This window comes from Borostomias antarcticus, assembly GCF_949987555.1.
Source record: "Borostomias antarcticus genome assembly, chromosome: 35".
NCBI lineage: Eukaryota > Metazoa > Chordata > Actinopteri > Stomiiformes > Stomiidae > Borostomias > Borostomias antarcticus.
Genome location: NC_140268.1, coordinates 1692935 through 1708891, shown reverse-complemented (window position 1 = coordinate 1708891; position 15957 = coordinate 1692935). Strand labels below are relative to the sequence as shown.

The 15957-nt window shown below is 43.7% G+C and overlaps 1 protein-coding gene across 1 annotated transcript; it reads left to right on the top strand.

The window, feature by feature from the left end:
• Nucleotides 1–8649: 8649 nt before the first annotated feature.
• On the top strand, nucleotides 8650–14082 carry LOC311327910 (NACHT, LRR and PYD domains-containing protein 3-like; the record flags this gene model as incomplete). Its single annotated transcript, XM_084461018.1, has 6 exons — nucleotides 8650–8923; nucleotides 9828–11637; nucleotides 11746–11913; nucleotides 12249–12422; nucleotides 12630–12676; nucleotides 13544–14082. The coding sequence occupies 6 exons, from the start codon at nucleotides 8650–8652 to the stop codon at nucleotides 14080–14082; spliced, it is 3012 nt and encodes a 1003-aa protein (XP_084317144.1).
• Nucleotides 14083–15957: the final 1875 nt, after the last annotated feature.

Below are 15957 nucleotides of genomic sequence, written 5' to 3'. Positions count from 1 at the left end.
CCTTGTTCCCTCCCTCCTGCTTCCTTGTTCCCTCCCTCCTGGTTCCCTGGTTCCCTCCCTCCTGCTTCCTTGTTCCCTCCCTCCTGCTTCCTTGTTCCCTCCCTCCTGCTTCCTCATCCTGGTTCCCTGGTTCCACCCTCATCCTGGTACCCTGGTTCCACCCTCATCCTGGTTCCGTGCCGTCTGTCTCTGCTGAGCGCTGATCTCAGGTCAGGATCCACCGTCACGCACAGCCAGGGTCCTGACCTCTGACCTTATGATGTCACACTGATCGGACCAACAGGAAGCTGGAGATGTGTGTTATTGTGTGACTAGAACGCTTACAGACACTCTGAACTGTGTTTTGACCTACAGCGCTTGTGTCTGGATGGTGGAAGGGAACGGTACTACAAGTGACTCTGTGGAAAAATAGGACCAAAACAAATTTTTCTGTCATCAGAGAACCTGTTGAGATGCTGGATTGTCTTTGCCTCTTATGTAACAGAAGATGAACAGATTTACATATTTGGATGAACTTCACAGATATTGGGAATCTACATGGTTACTTTCTCGCCTGAAAATAAAATTAAAACATAATAAAGTGGGCAAAATTTTAAGCTTTAAGCTTTAAAATCCCTGCTCTCAATACTTGGCAGGTGAGAGAAGGATTCTGTGAAGCATGAAGGGGCTAGTATAACCTATTAGTATGCATAATACATCAACACTACATAGTTTGTAAGGGCAGCTGTAGTACGTACTAAAAGTAAAAAGTAGAATTATGTGATTCGGAACGCAACCTAGGCGTACTTAGATTTGATTGAAGTGAAGTCAAGGAAGGAAGGAAGGAGAGAAGGTGCATTTTATTCTATTGGAACGAGGCCTTTGTTCTTGCAACTGCCCAAACGAAAATCCCCAAACACACTGAAACCTCAGCTCCATGCTTTCCTCCATAGATACACACTTGGATTTTATTTGTCGTGCTCCCAAAATTAAATGTATTTAATAAGATATTCCACAGAGGTCTTTACATAAAGATATTTTAGTATGAATGATACGATGTAAATATGTTTTTTGTAACGTAACAGTTTTTAAGCGATGTACAGTTTTTAAGATTAAGCTGTGGAAATGTGTTAAAATTAATAGGGAAGGGGTTAATGCAACACTGATCTGTCAGTTATACAAATCGTGACTATTTTAAAAGAGCCTTTGATGACGTTCGATGACGTTGTGACAATGTTGTCAGGACGTAGTGAGAGGTATGACATGCTCTTTTTCTTCTTTTTGTTGCCTTGGCAAGATTGTTGGAACAAGGTTCTCCTCTCTGCTGGAATGTTTCTGCAGAATAACTGTTGCACAAGTGATTGTCAACCTCTGCTGCTTTCTCCTCTCTGTCTCTGTCTCTCTCTTTCTCTCTGTCTCTCTGTCTCTCTCTCTGTCTCTCTCTCTCTCTCTCTCTCTGTCTCTCTCTCTCTCTGTCTCTCTCTCTCTGTCTCTCTCTCCTCTCTGTCTCTTTCTTCTCTCTGTCCCTCTCTCCTCTGTCTCTCTCTCTCTCTCTGTCTCTCTCTCTCTCTCTCTGTCTGTCTCTGTCTGTCTCTCTCTCTCTCTCTGTCTCTCTCTCTCTCTCTCTCTCTCTCTCTCTGAGGAGGTGAGCTGTGCCTTAGCTATCTTCTCTGAACCCTCTCTCAAACATCCAACCCCTTTTATTTCCACAAACCAAAAAATAAATAAGTAAAGTCTTGCTATTGTTGTAAATGCCTTCTGGGGTTTTGACTACATTTTTGGAATAAATAGAAATACAAAATGTCTGTTCAGTGTGTTCTTAATTCATTCAATCTATTTTATTTATATTATTATTACACTGGTGGGTGTTGAACGTAAATACAAAAAATATGTTTTTATTTGTGAGATTGGGATCGTCTCTTTTGGTGATTATGCATGTTTTAGAATCCGCACCCGTTAAGAACTTAAGACACATGGGGTGAGCGTGACACAAGTCCTTTGTGGAAAGTAAACATCATGGATCGGCTAAGATGACGAACTACAATTTAGATGAAACTCCTAGAACAGATTCACCAAAGACAAGAGCATCACAGGAGTGACCGATGATCCGTTTGGAGAACGGCCAGCGCTTCTAACGCGCTTTGATCTGCGTCTCATCTCACCCCTTCTTTCATCCGCAGACAGACAGACACTGTTGACGTGGATCTGCAGAGAGGTGGTTAGTTCTTACATGATATTGACATGTACACACACACGCACACACACACACGCATGCCCACACACACATACTGTACACACCGACACACACACACACACACCGAAATGAGTGGTGTTATTCCCCAGACTGGCAGGTGTGTTTGAAGAGCTCTCCCTCAGAGCTGCGCCCGGCGGCCATGTTTGATCTGAGGAGCCTCAGTGAACCTGCTCACATCAGAGGGCATCAGATTAACCCTTCACCTGCCACCGACGCAAGATACACCCTGACCAGGTGTCACAAGCACACACACACACACACACACACACACACACACAGAAAGAGAAGCGTCCTCACAGTCAATAGTCACAGTATATGTACAGTATGCCTGTGTGTGTGTGTGTGTGTGTGTGTGTGTGTGTGTGTGTGTGTGTGTGTGTGTGTGTGCTGAGTTTCATTCATTGAGTAGAAGGACTCCATGAAATCATCCATGGAGGAGGCTGTTCCCGGGTCTCTCCCCGACGTCCGTCTCTGACCGCTCCTCATGTCACGGTCAGGAGCCAAGATGGCCGCCAGCTGTGCTAACCTTTTCCTCGAGAGGACCCTTCATTTGAGCTTGTGCTGTTTTTTCGACTGTGGTGTTTCTATTGTGGTGCTTCTATTGTGGTGTTTCTATTGTGGTATTTCTATTGTGGTGCTTCTATTGTGGCGTTTCTATTGTGGTGTGAGTATGGATTGTTTGGCGTAGCACTAAGGTACCCGCTGACATGTGAGCAGGCTGTGGTATTGATTAGTGATCCTATTAGCTTGAGCCAGCTGGGATGAAAGATCTCTATCTCAATAAAGGAATGGAGGGATGGTGGTAAAAGATAAAGAGAGAGAGAGGGAGAGAGAGGGAGAGAGAGTGAGAGAGAGAGGGGAGAGAATGAGAGCAAGAGGGGGTAGTGAGGAGAGAAAGAGAGAATTGGACAACAGGGTAATACTAGAGGCTAATACTAGAGAGACTAATACTAGAGAGCCTAATACTAGAGAGGCTAATACTAGAGAGGCTAATACTAGAGAGGCTAATACTAGAGGGGCTAATACTAGAGGCTAATACTAGAGAGGCTAATACTAGAGAGGCTAATACTAGAGAGGCTAATACTAGAGAGGCTAATACTAGAGGGGCTAATACTAGAGAGGCTCATACTAGAGAGGCTCATACTAGAGAGACTAATACTAGAGAGGCTAATACTAGAGAGGCTAATACTAGAGAGGCTAATACTAGAGAGGCTAATACTAGAGAGGCTAATACTAGAGGCTAATACTAGAGAGGCTAATACTAGAGAGGCTAATACTAGAGGGGCTAATACTAGAGAGGCTAATACTAGATGGGCTAATACTAGATGGGCTAATACTAGAGGGGCTAATACTAGAGGGGCTAATACTAGAGAGGCTAATACTAGATGGGCTAATACTAGATGGGCTAATACTAGAGGGGCTAATACTAGAGAGGCTAATACTAGAGAGACTAATACTAGAGAGGCTAATACTAGAGGGGCTAATACTAGAGAGGCTAATACTAGAGGGGCTAATACTAGAGAGGATCATACTAGAGAGGATCATACTAGAGAGGTTAATACTAGAGGGACTATTACGAAACCCTAACCCACTAAATCACCCTCCGAACAAAACGGCCTCTCACTCCCTGGGAAGTACTTGGCTGATCAGTGCTGTGTGTGTGTGTGTGTGTGTGTGTGTGTGTGTGTGTGTGTGTGTGTGTGTGTGCGCGCGTGCGTGCGTGCGTGCGTGCGTGCGTGCGTGGGGGGATGCGTGCGTGTGTGCGTGCGTGCGTGGGGGGATGCGTGCGTGTGTGTGTGTGTGTGTGTGTGGGTGGGTGGGTGTGTGTGTTTGTGTGTGTGTGTGTGTGTGTGCGTGTGTGTGGGTGGGTGTGTGTCTGTGTGCGTGTGTGTGTGTGTGTGTGTGTGTGTGTGTGTCTGTGTGCGTGTGTGTGTGTGTGTGTGTGTCTGTGTGCGTGTGTGTGTGTGCGTGTGTGTGTGTGGGTGGGTGTGTGCTCGATCCACCATGCCAAGCTGACGTCATGGTGCACTAGACCAGGGAGAGCTCGTCCAGATGTTCTGTCCCTGGGGTCCAGAGGTTCTGTCCCTGGTGTCCAGATGTTCTGTCCCTGGGGTCCAGATGTTCTGTCCCTGCTCGTCCAGATGTTCTGTCCCTGGTGTCCAGATGTTCTGTCCCTGGGGTCCAGATGTTCGGTCCCTGGGGTCCAGATGTTCTGTCCCTGGGGTCCAGATGTTCGGTCCCTGGGGTCCAGATGTTCGGTCCCTGGTGTCCAGATGTTCTGTCCCTGGCGTCCAGATGTTCTGTCCCTGCTCGTCCAGATGTTCTGTCCCTGGCGTCCAGATGTGCTGTCCCTGGCGTCGCGCCCACATGACCAGCCTGCGCGGGCGTCATGGAGACCACAGGATCAATAGTCGGAGGAATCAATAAGTACGATGAAAGCAAGCCAGCGGATCGGCAGCGCATTCACTGTCACACACGCGTACGCACGGACGGACGGACACACACACACACACACACACACACACACACAGACACAGCAAAATGTACATGTGTGTTTATGCGGGAGAAAGAGTGACATGGTTGTGTGTGTTTGTGCAAGAGAGAGAAAGAGAAAAAGATCTCTCTCTTCCAGGTAGAGAAACACGATGTTGTGTTCGGAGAAGAGAGACCCAGAACCACCGAGTCACGCTGGGTAACTGCTTGAGAGAGCGAGTCACAGATAAAGACGTCCTAACTTTCGACCTCCATACAACTTCATACTTGTTGATCTATTCATGATCCCATTGATTATTGCTGATGACAGTATTTCTCCCAACCCAGAACGGATTCCTACTGGTCGATGTAATTGTTGTGTTTAGTTCATGTACTTTACTCACAGTCCATTGATTACTTTGTTGTCTGTTTTTTTTTTACACCTATTACTTACTTGATTATTGTTATTTTGAATTTGTTTCATTAATTCTTTAATTAATGAAACATTAATGATTGTTCAAGTATTTTACAGCCAATAAAGCAACGTAAAAAAGATTTTCAATTAAAAATTGAGAGCGTGATGGAGAGAAAGAGAGACAGGGAGAGAGAGAGATAGTATGTATTTGAGTATACATCCTAGTCTGTGGTCATGTTATGTTAAAAGAGATGGATCATTTCCAGTTATGCTGCTGACTCTTCTATGCAGCCAGCATTGCCTATCAGCACCGTGAGGAAAGGAACGCTGCTGCCCTCTAGTGTTTATACAGATAACTGCATTTTAAAGTGCATTAAAAGAGCCAGTTGTTGTCAATGTGTAGCACTGTAGATATTGACAGATAGCCAAGACCACAGTCTAGATTTGTAGGAGCAGTTTATAACAAGTAGTTCTAGATAATAAATGATAATGTTGTTAATGATTAAACATGAAATATTGTAAATGCCATCCAGGCATTATCTGCCATCTTATCTGCTCACACTTGTATTTTAAAGTCCAACGCAGACAAAACAATGTGGTCACTAGTAGGGGAGAGCGGGGCGCGTTGTAGCATTTTATGCCTTAAGCTTATTTATTTAAAAATGATTTCGGTTTTATGATGAATTTTGCTATGCATGTATACCTATATCTGTTGGCTACAAAAGGACATCAAAACGAGGTTTCCAGCACTTACCAGTTTCTTACAGTTTTGCCAAAAGTGGCGGATGTGAAAAGGGTCCAACGCGCCTCATGGGTGAGCCGCGTTGGACCACGTAGTGGGGCGCATTGGACCAATATTGTACATTGCCTTAAAACCCATGCAAATAAAATTATCTTCTTACAACTATATGTTATGTGCTACATACATGTTTTTTTCACTACCTGCATGTATTATTTATACTGTTAGGTATTTATTATGTATAGGCCTAATAATGTCATGTTCTATACGATATTTGCTCATATATTTAGTATTTATTTGATCATAAGCCTATGTATATTCTCACAACAACAAGCCCCTCTCCTGAGTGACACAGAGGGGGTCAGAGTCTTTGGAACTCTGCAGGATCTTGACACACACACACTTGGTGGCTGATTCTGAAATGAAAAATGAGAATTACAGGGTCAAGTCACACACACACACACACACACATACACACACACACACACACACACACACACACACACACACACACACACAACCACAGACAATAATAAAGAAAACGACAGAGTTTGGCTAATGTGGAACACAGACGTTTTGAAATAGCACGCAAACTTGCGTTAGAGAGTTGAGAGAGTTGTGGACCAACTTGAAAGTAGGCTACAATTTTACCAGAGCGTAACATTCTAGTACAACAGAAGGCCAGTAAAATGGATTCAGCCAAAGCTGTTGCCTTTACAAATTTTGACTAAGTTTGTTCTACTTTTATTTCTTAAACGCATTACAAATTAGTTTACTGAACTTAGTTATTTGAGTTTCCGCAAACATTCTTCTCACAAAATAAGTTCATTAACTTAATTTTCCTAAAGCAATGGATTTTCTCACCTTTTTTAAGTAAAGGCATGCAACACATCTTACAGGGGCCCAGTTTTAAATGGAGCTGCCTTTAACTATACTAATAAAAAAAATTTTTTTTAACCAGATCCACATATAAGCTACATACAAAAAGTATTTGAATGTCATGTCTTTGCAGTTTTGAGGAAACTGAAGTTATGACCGAGCTTTGGAGGCTGAGTTTATCAGACATTGTCTTTCTTAAAGGTACCCAACGAAACGTGAATCAAAACAATCCGTTATTTTTTTTTATTTTTGAAATTCCTCGATTATATGGTTCCTTGTAGTCTAATAAACATGTTGAATCACTTGAATGTCTTTCCTACTTTTAATATCTTCGCAAAATGATATTTAGCTAATGTTTTGAAGACAACAAAAATGTGTGAAACGTCACTATTATGTGCTCCGCGTATTGACGCAATGACATAGTACGCGATTTTCGGGGACCACCTTCTCAAATTTGCTCTAGAGCGCAAACTAGTGGTCAAAAACTACATTGGGTACCTTTAATATCCTGACAGAGACGGAGAGGGTCAGTTAGCCATGGAGAAGGAAATGAGCTCCTCCTCCTCCAGTACGCACCTGTGTGAAAGAGGAGAGTGCACAGGTGAAATCATAATTCATAAGTAACGCTGCACCCTACACGTCGCCATTTTGAGAATGACGGACCAGAACTTGACACCCATAGCAGAGACAGGAGCGTAAAGTAAGTATTTTGTATTTAAAATGATTGAAGCTAGCAGAGAACTATTACCCATAATAAAGACGTGGAACATGTTTGTCAGAAGGAGAGAGAGGGATGTGGATGGAATTCAAAATAGTGTTCAATACAGAAGGAACAATTGTGTGAGTAAATAGATGTTTTGACTGCTGTCAAACATTTTGGTGATATTGTTTATTAAGAACATAGAAGTGTTGCCGTGTCCCTTCCTGTAAACCATGACCAGAGAAAGAAGCAGTACTTATCAATCAGGTCAGGTGACTTTTTATCTCAGCTCCCGCTACTGCTAGTGCTACTGTACATGCAGGGAGGGGGAGAACTTTGCAACTTTGAGACACACTCCTAACCCTCTCAACGAGGCGACCGAGCAAGCTCCTGGAGTATGTTTGTCTACCGGCTAAGAACATTTATAAAGCAATACATTACATTAAATTACATTTCAGAGTAAGAGAGGCTAAAAAAGTTATACATCTCATATGGTGTCAGGATTACTGGACTTTGACCAGTTTTATTGTGTCGCCTGTAACTAGTATTACTCAGAGCCACTCCTTACTGGGGAAGGAGCGCAAAAACATCTAGAAGTTTCTTCTTCAGCAGAAAAGATCACACTGTATCTGCTGCTTGACAGATGGGTTCAAGCTCCTTATTGGCATAAGGCTTCCTGCCTTGAAAATGGCCAGGTTAGCTCAGCGCAAGTGAATCCCAGGGAAGCCAAGGGGTTCAGGAGGAGGGGTTGTGAGGCAACGAGGTCACTAAGGTCAAGGAGGATGAGGATGCTAAGGAGTCCAGAGTCCAGAGGTCATTATGAGTCTCTGTACTATGTTTTATTCAGAAACCAGATTAATATTAAAAGAGAACAGTTATATTGAAAGCAGTTATGTTAAAGAAAATTCTCCAAAATAAAGTGGGAGGAATAGGTAAACTTCACAAGTCTCTGTACCGTGTTTTGGTTAGTTGTATAAATAATACAATCTGCTTTAAAACACAATATGCTTAAAGAAGAAGTCTACTTTATTAATCTCCTTGGGGGAACTCACCTCTGCATTTGATCCGTCCTTCCACTAGGAGCAGTCTAGACTGTTCTAGAATCTAGAATTACTAACTATACCTAAACAAGACTGGGTGCCAAACAAGTCTTGACCATTCTCTTTTATGAAAATCTACAGTATCTGTTCTGCTTTCTCTAGTGATCTACAATGGCCACATGTGACAAAAGACAGCTGTTGGCCATTCTGGATGAGCTGGTAGCTGAGGAGCTGAAGAGATTTAAGTGGAACCTGAATCAGGATATGCTGGATGGTTTCTCTCCCATCCCAAACAGCCAGCTGGAGAACGCTGACAGACAGGACACCGTCGATATGATGGTGGCCATCTACGGATTAGAAGGTGCTCTGAAGATCACGGTGAAGATTCTGGTGCTGATAAACCGAAATGATCTTACTGAACAGCTGAAGAGGAAGTGTCAAACAGGTTATTACACAATCATAATTACACAATCATAATTACAATGTATGTCTCAAGGCAAATGGACAACAGTCCAACATTATGTTTATCCAAACTGATGTCTTAAAATGTGTTCACAAGCAGTTGGGGACATCAATTTTAGCATCTTTGCATGTCAACAGTCAAATATCACGTATTCTATTTCGTGTTTCTTATTATTCCCTTGAACCCAGATGGATTACATTGAACAGGTGGCTGGTTCTCTTTGTCTCACTTTGCCCAGGTCCAATGTCTGGTCTTGATCCCCAACTGCACTCATGCCAACCCTCAGAAGCAGGACTACCAGGTTTACCAACCACACACAGCCCACAGCCAGGGGCCACACCAACCACACACAGCCCACAGCCAGGGGCCACACCAACCACACACAGCCCACAGCCAGGGGCCACACCAGTGGTGGTCCCCCCCGCCACCAGCCAACCCCAGTCCCTGTCCTCACAGGAGTGGACACCCAGCACAGCCACAGGTAATCCTCATCACTCAAACCATCACTCACCACTCCACAGAACATGAGTTTTACACGCTGACGTCCTCGACCCAGCATGGTAAATAATCTGAATAATCTGAGTAGAGGGTTGAGGGAGAGATTCAGTAGAATGTGAGTACTTCTGACAATAATAATTATATATGTTTATGTATACATAAAAAATACTATGAAAGTTTTAACTTTGTCTTCAGGGTAGAGGCTGAACAAGATTGTTTTAAATCAATAAATAATTTGTTTTTACAGTATTAAATAGTTATATAAAAGAGGATAAGATAACAAACTGCTGATTTCCTTTCATAATGTCAAGAACATGATTTGATTCTAATTTGATTCCCTTAAACTTGATTGAACAATTGAGTTCTCATGAATTGTTCTGTCCATCAGATGTATGTGCAGCATACAAACGCAAACATCGATTACGACTCAGATCAAAGTACCAGAAGGTATTTGATGGGATGACGAAGCATGGCAAGAAAACCCTTCTGAACAAGATCTACACAGAGCTCTACATCACAGAGGCTGGGAGTGGAGATGTGAATAATGAACATGAGGTGAGACAGATTGAGACAGCAGCCAGTAAACCAACAAGACCAGATTCACAAATCACATGCAATGACATCTTTAGACCTGCACCTGGAGAAGATATCAGAACTGTGCTGACAAAAGGAATTGCAGGCATTGGAAAAACCGTCTCTGTGGAGAAGTTCATTCTCGACTGGGCTGAAGGAAAGGCTAATGAACACATCGACTTCATTTTCCCACTCCCATTTCGGCAACTGAATTTGTTGGACCAGGAGAAGCACAATTTGATCGATGTAGTTCATAAATGCTGCAAAGAAATTGAGAAGGAATTTCTTTGTCAAATTTTCACAAGCGTGCCAAAACCTGACAAGAGAGAATTCACAGTTCTGTTCATCTTGGATGGTCTTGATGAGTTCCGGATGACCCTGAACTACAAGAAGTATGAGAGCTGTGAAGATGTCACAGAGCCAACCTCAATAGATGTGCTGCTTACAAACCTCATCACCAGGAACCTGCTTCCCAATGCCCTCCTCTGGATAACCTCCCGACCTGGAGCTGCCAATCAAATCCCTGAGGATCTTCTTGATTTGGTGACAGAAGTACGAGGGTTCAATGATGAACAGAAGGAGGAGTACTTCAGGAAGAGATGCAAGAATGAGGATCAAGCCAGCAAAATCATCAAACACATCAGGGCATCAAGAAGTCTCTTCATCATGTGCCATGTTCCAATATTCTGTTGGATTATTGCATCAGTTCTTGAAACGATTAGTGGAGAAAAGATGCCCAAAACTCTCACTCAAATCTACACCCACTTCCTGGTTGTCCAACTGAAACAGAAGAATGTGAAGTATCATGGTAAACAAGAGACAGATCCACACTGGGATGAAGAGAACGTTAAGATGATTAAATCGCTGGGAAAACTGGCCTTTCAACAGCTGGAAAAAGGCAACCTGATTTTCTACGAGGAAGACCTGAGAAAGTGTGGTATTGATATCAGTGGAGCCGCTATCCGTTCAGGAGTGTGCACTGAGATGTTCTCAGAGGATGAAGGGGTGTGTCAGGACAAGGTGTACTGCTTTGTCCACCTGACCATCCAGGAGCTTTTTGCTGCTCTGCATGTGTTTCTGTCATTCAACAATGACAAGAAGAATCGAATGGCAACACAGCCCTCCATCTGGGAAAAAACAGCTAGCCTCTTCATAGCTCAACCTGCCATCACGTTCTACAAGCATGCCATAGACAAGGCCTTAGAGAGTCAGAACGGACACCTGGATCTTTTCCTTCGCTTCCTCCTGGGCCTCTCGCTGGAGTCCAATCAGACTAGAATACAAGGTCTACTGAAAAAGAAAAGAAGCAGCTCAAATATCCATGAGGAAACAGTGGAGTACATCAAGGAGAAGATCAGGGACAATCCATCTCCAGAGAGATGCATCAATCTGTTCCACTGTCTGAATGAGCTGAAAGACCATTCTCTAGTGAAGGAGATCCAACATTGCCTGAGGCCCGGACAACTCTTCAGCGAAGACCTCTCACCTGCACAATGGTCAGCTCTGGTCTTTGTGTTGATGACCTCAAATGAGAAGTTAGATGTGTTTGACCTGAAGAAATACTCCAGATCGGAGGAAGGGCTTCTGAGGCTGCTGCCAGTACTTAAAGCCTCAGTAATTGCTCTGTAAGTAGCATATTTTTGTGTGTAGCAAATATTTGCCGTTTCTGCAATTTCAAAGATTCCATTCTGCCAGAAGCTGATGGTGTCTTTTTTTCTCCTGATGTAATTTAGGCTGAATCACTGTTATCTGTCAGAACAATGCTGTGAAGCGCTGGCCTCAGCTCTCATCTCCTCAGATCTGAGAGAGCTGGACCTGAGTGACAATGACCTGCAGGATTCAGGAGTCAAGCTGCTTTCTGCTGCACTGGGGAATCCACAATGTAAACTGGAGACACTGAGGTCTGTATTATAGATCAACAAGTGACAACAAATAGTTCCAATCACACATCACACACTGCATTTGCATGCTTCAGGGACAATATGAAATGGGTCGGGGACCTCAGTAGCTTGTGGAAGATCCATACGCAGCCAACAGAAGAGTATTGCAGGATTCTGGCACGTTTCGGGGGCGCTAACCACACGTTCAGCTGTGTTGCTCATTCCACAAATTAGCATCAGTGTGACTTGCAGATAGTGTGATGTTTGATGAAAGCTAAATAATAAATCTGCCATGTCATTCTTCGTTTTCACCACCTGATGGTAGTAGTGTGTCAATATTGATCATGTTTCTACAGGCTGTCGGGCTGCATGGTCACAGAGGAAGGCTGTGTCTCTCTAGCCTCAGCTATGAGGTCGAACCCCTCCCACCTGAGAGAGCTGGATCTGAGCTACAATCACCCAGGAGACTCGGGAGTGAAGCTGCTCTCTGCTGGACTGGACGATCCACACTGGAGACTGGAGAAGCTCAAGTAAGGAGACTTTTAAAAATCATGTGGAAATAATTTGCCCTCTAACAATGTCTTCACTTTTGGGGGGGGGGGGGATTAGTGCAAGTTGGCGTTCAGGGTGATCACGGCTCTGGGGAAGAAAGTGTCTTTCAGTTGATAGTTGATGTGATAGAAACTTGTGACGTCTAATTGCATCATCCTCATCATTCATCTGCTTTTTCCCTACAGTGTCGATCATGGTGGAGAGTTCAGGATCAAACCTGGACCTAGAAAATGTGAGTATTGACTGCTAGTCTATTATTCATGTCTTAACTGAAGATGACCAACACTTAAAATACACTACCATTCTCTACTTGGGCCTAGTACACAAGGGTCAAACAACACAATACAATTTATCACAACTGTTGTTCAAAGTATAATACCTGTGAGCTGCGGACACTCGGTGAACTTTATTCATAGTGATGGGTACACACTCACACACTGTATACACTCACACACTGTACACACTCACACACTGTACACACTCACACACCATTGTGGGATTAGGACACGGGGTTGCTGTACGGGTCGTCCAATGATCGGAGGGCCAGCGGTTCGAATCCCGGCTCCACCTGATGACATCTCGAATAGGGCTGGGTTCAAAATAATCGATTCTGAATCAAATGAATCCCAAAATCAATATTTTATTTAATGAATGAATGAATAAATGAAGGAATGAATAGTTCATTAATTCATTCAATGATTCATTCATTCATTCATTTTTGGAAATTAGTATCGATACCCAGCCCTAGTATTGATGTGTTGCATAACTTGGCAGTCATGTAATTAAGGTTACAGCTAAAAAAAAAAAAAAACAGGTTTTAGTAACACTAACCGAATCGATATTGAATCGAATCGAATCGAATCAAATCGTGATAATCGATTCTGAACCTTGTGAATCGGAATCTAATCGATTCCTGAAATTCGAATCGATACAGATACTAAACAGCACACATTCACACACTGACTTTGAGTGATTCAGATAAATCAATGAAGCTTGTGAATTAATTTATAAAAGGTGTGGATGAATTCAATAGTGGCAAGACATTTTAATGTGGATGATAATGATTAGTAATAAATGGTGTCTTGATCTCCCCCATCAGTTGGCTGCGATCTCACACTGGACCCGAACACAGCCAGCAGACACACCTCTCTGTCTGAGGACAACAGAACGGTGACACGGAGGAGAGAGGAGCGGCCCTATCCTGACCACCCAGAGAGATTTGAGTACTGTTCACAGGTTCTGTGTAGAGAGGGTCTGTCTGAGCGCTGTTACTGGGAGGCGGAGCTTAGTAGAGGAGGGGTTAAAATAGGAGTGGCCTATAAAGGAATCGGCAGGAAGGGACGCGGTAATGACCGTGTGCTCGGATCCAATGACCAGAGCTGGAGTCTGTACTGTGGTGATGACAGCTACACTGCCTGGCACAATAATAAGAACACGGTCATACCTTTACCTTCCCCCCGGTCCAGCAGAGTAGGAGTGTATCTGGACTGGCCGGCCGGCACTCTGTCCTTCTACAGCGTCTCCTCTGACACACTGACCCACCTGCACACATTCACCTCCACATTCACTGAGCCCCTCTATCCAGCGTTTGCAGTTTTGGACTTTGACTCCTCAGTGACCCTGTGTCCGGTAGAATAGCCTCCTGGGCCCTGGATGAACACCTGAGTCTTCAGGAAGTCACTCCTGTTCAAACACAGCTGGGGACATGACCACACACACACACACACACACACACACACACACACACACACACACTAAGCCTATAGACACACCAGTATTTTTGAAGATTTAATTGTACAGTTTTTTTGCTCTTTGCTGTGTTTGTATAAATATTTGTTTCTGTTGAATATGTACTTGTTAAGCAGATGATGAAACAATGCTGCCCCTGTACTGTTGCACTGAATGTGATTTATAATTAAATAGTCTCCTTACTGACTGAATTAGGATAAATACATGTTTTTTGAGATATCAAGAATGGTGTCGTCTCCTCCCCTCTCCACCTTTCTTACCCTAACTTGTCTTTTTCTCCAGAATCAGATTTTTTTTTTTTTTTGCAGGTATAGGTTTTCACACATACTAGGAATGTGTTCAGGTCAGTTGGTGCATAACACTGGTCGATAGACAACATTAGAGAGAGAGAGAGAGAGGGAGAGAGAGAAAGAGAGAGAGAGAGAGAGGGAGAGAGAGGGAGAGAGAGGGAGAGAGGGAGAGAGAGGGAGAGAGGGAGAGAGAGAGAGGGCGGGAGGGAGAGCGTTTATCCTTCATTTAGCATCCTTGCTAAATGTAAACACACGCTCACTGTAGGTCAATGTCATTGGCAACCTCAAAACACACACTATCAAGAGCCATTTCTGGACCACCATCCATCATCTTAATAAGCAGGCAGTATTCTGGGCAGCCTCCAAATCCTCCAGGGCCCCTAAATTCTTGCTCCGTTATGCCATCCTACTGTATGACCATTCTCACGTTGAAATACATGCGTCTCCTTTGTGTCTTCAGCCTAACATGCACCACTTATAAATGTGACACAAGGAAAGCTCTTTCAAACCTCCATCAGTTTTAAGGACTACAGTACATCTTTGCTTCTGTAAGTCAAGTGTCAATATTGGAGTTAATTTAGCTCATCAATAATCATGCTCTCTCCAGCTGTCTCAAGTCTTCTATTTTAAAAGAGTATTTATGAAGGTGAGAAATGCTTATTGTTTCGCGTGCTTATTGCAAGTGAATCAAGTATTTCTAGGTAAGGTGTGAAAATCATTACCTAACCTGTTTATGAAAACCAAGGACAGATTTAGTCACTGACCTCAGACAAACATTCTAACACACACACACACACACACACACACACACACACACACACACACAGACTCAATTACATTTTCAGTGGTATAGACACATAAATAGCCTACATTTTAATATAGCCGTGATGGTCTGTAGATGCGCTTGTCTTTGTGCTAACATGCTTGTAAACGAGATACTGGCTCCACCATCTCTGCAAGACTGCTCTGAACACAGCCCAACATTAGAGAGGGGGGGTAGAAGACTCCATAACACAGCCCAACATTAGAGAGGGGGTTAGAAGACTCCATAGCACAGCTCATTATTAGAGAGGGGGGTAGAAGACTCCATAACACAGCCCAACATGAGAGAGGGGGGTAGAAGACTCCATAACACAGCCCAACATTAGAGAGGGGGGTAGAAGACTCCATAGCACAGCCCAACATTAGAGAGGGGGGTAGAAGACTCCATAACACAGCCCAACATGAGAGAGGGGGGTAGAAGACTCCATAGCACAGCCCAACATTAGAGAGGGGGGGTAGAAGACTCCATAGCACAGCCCAACATTAGAGAGGGGGGGTAGAAGACTCCATAACACAGCCCAACATGAGAGAGGGGGGTAGAAGACTCCATAGCACAGCCCAACATTAGAGAGGGGGGTAGAAGACTCCATAGCACAGCCCAACATTAGAGAGGGGGGTAGAAGACTCCATAACACAGCCCAACATTAGAGAG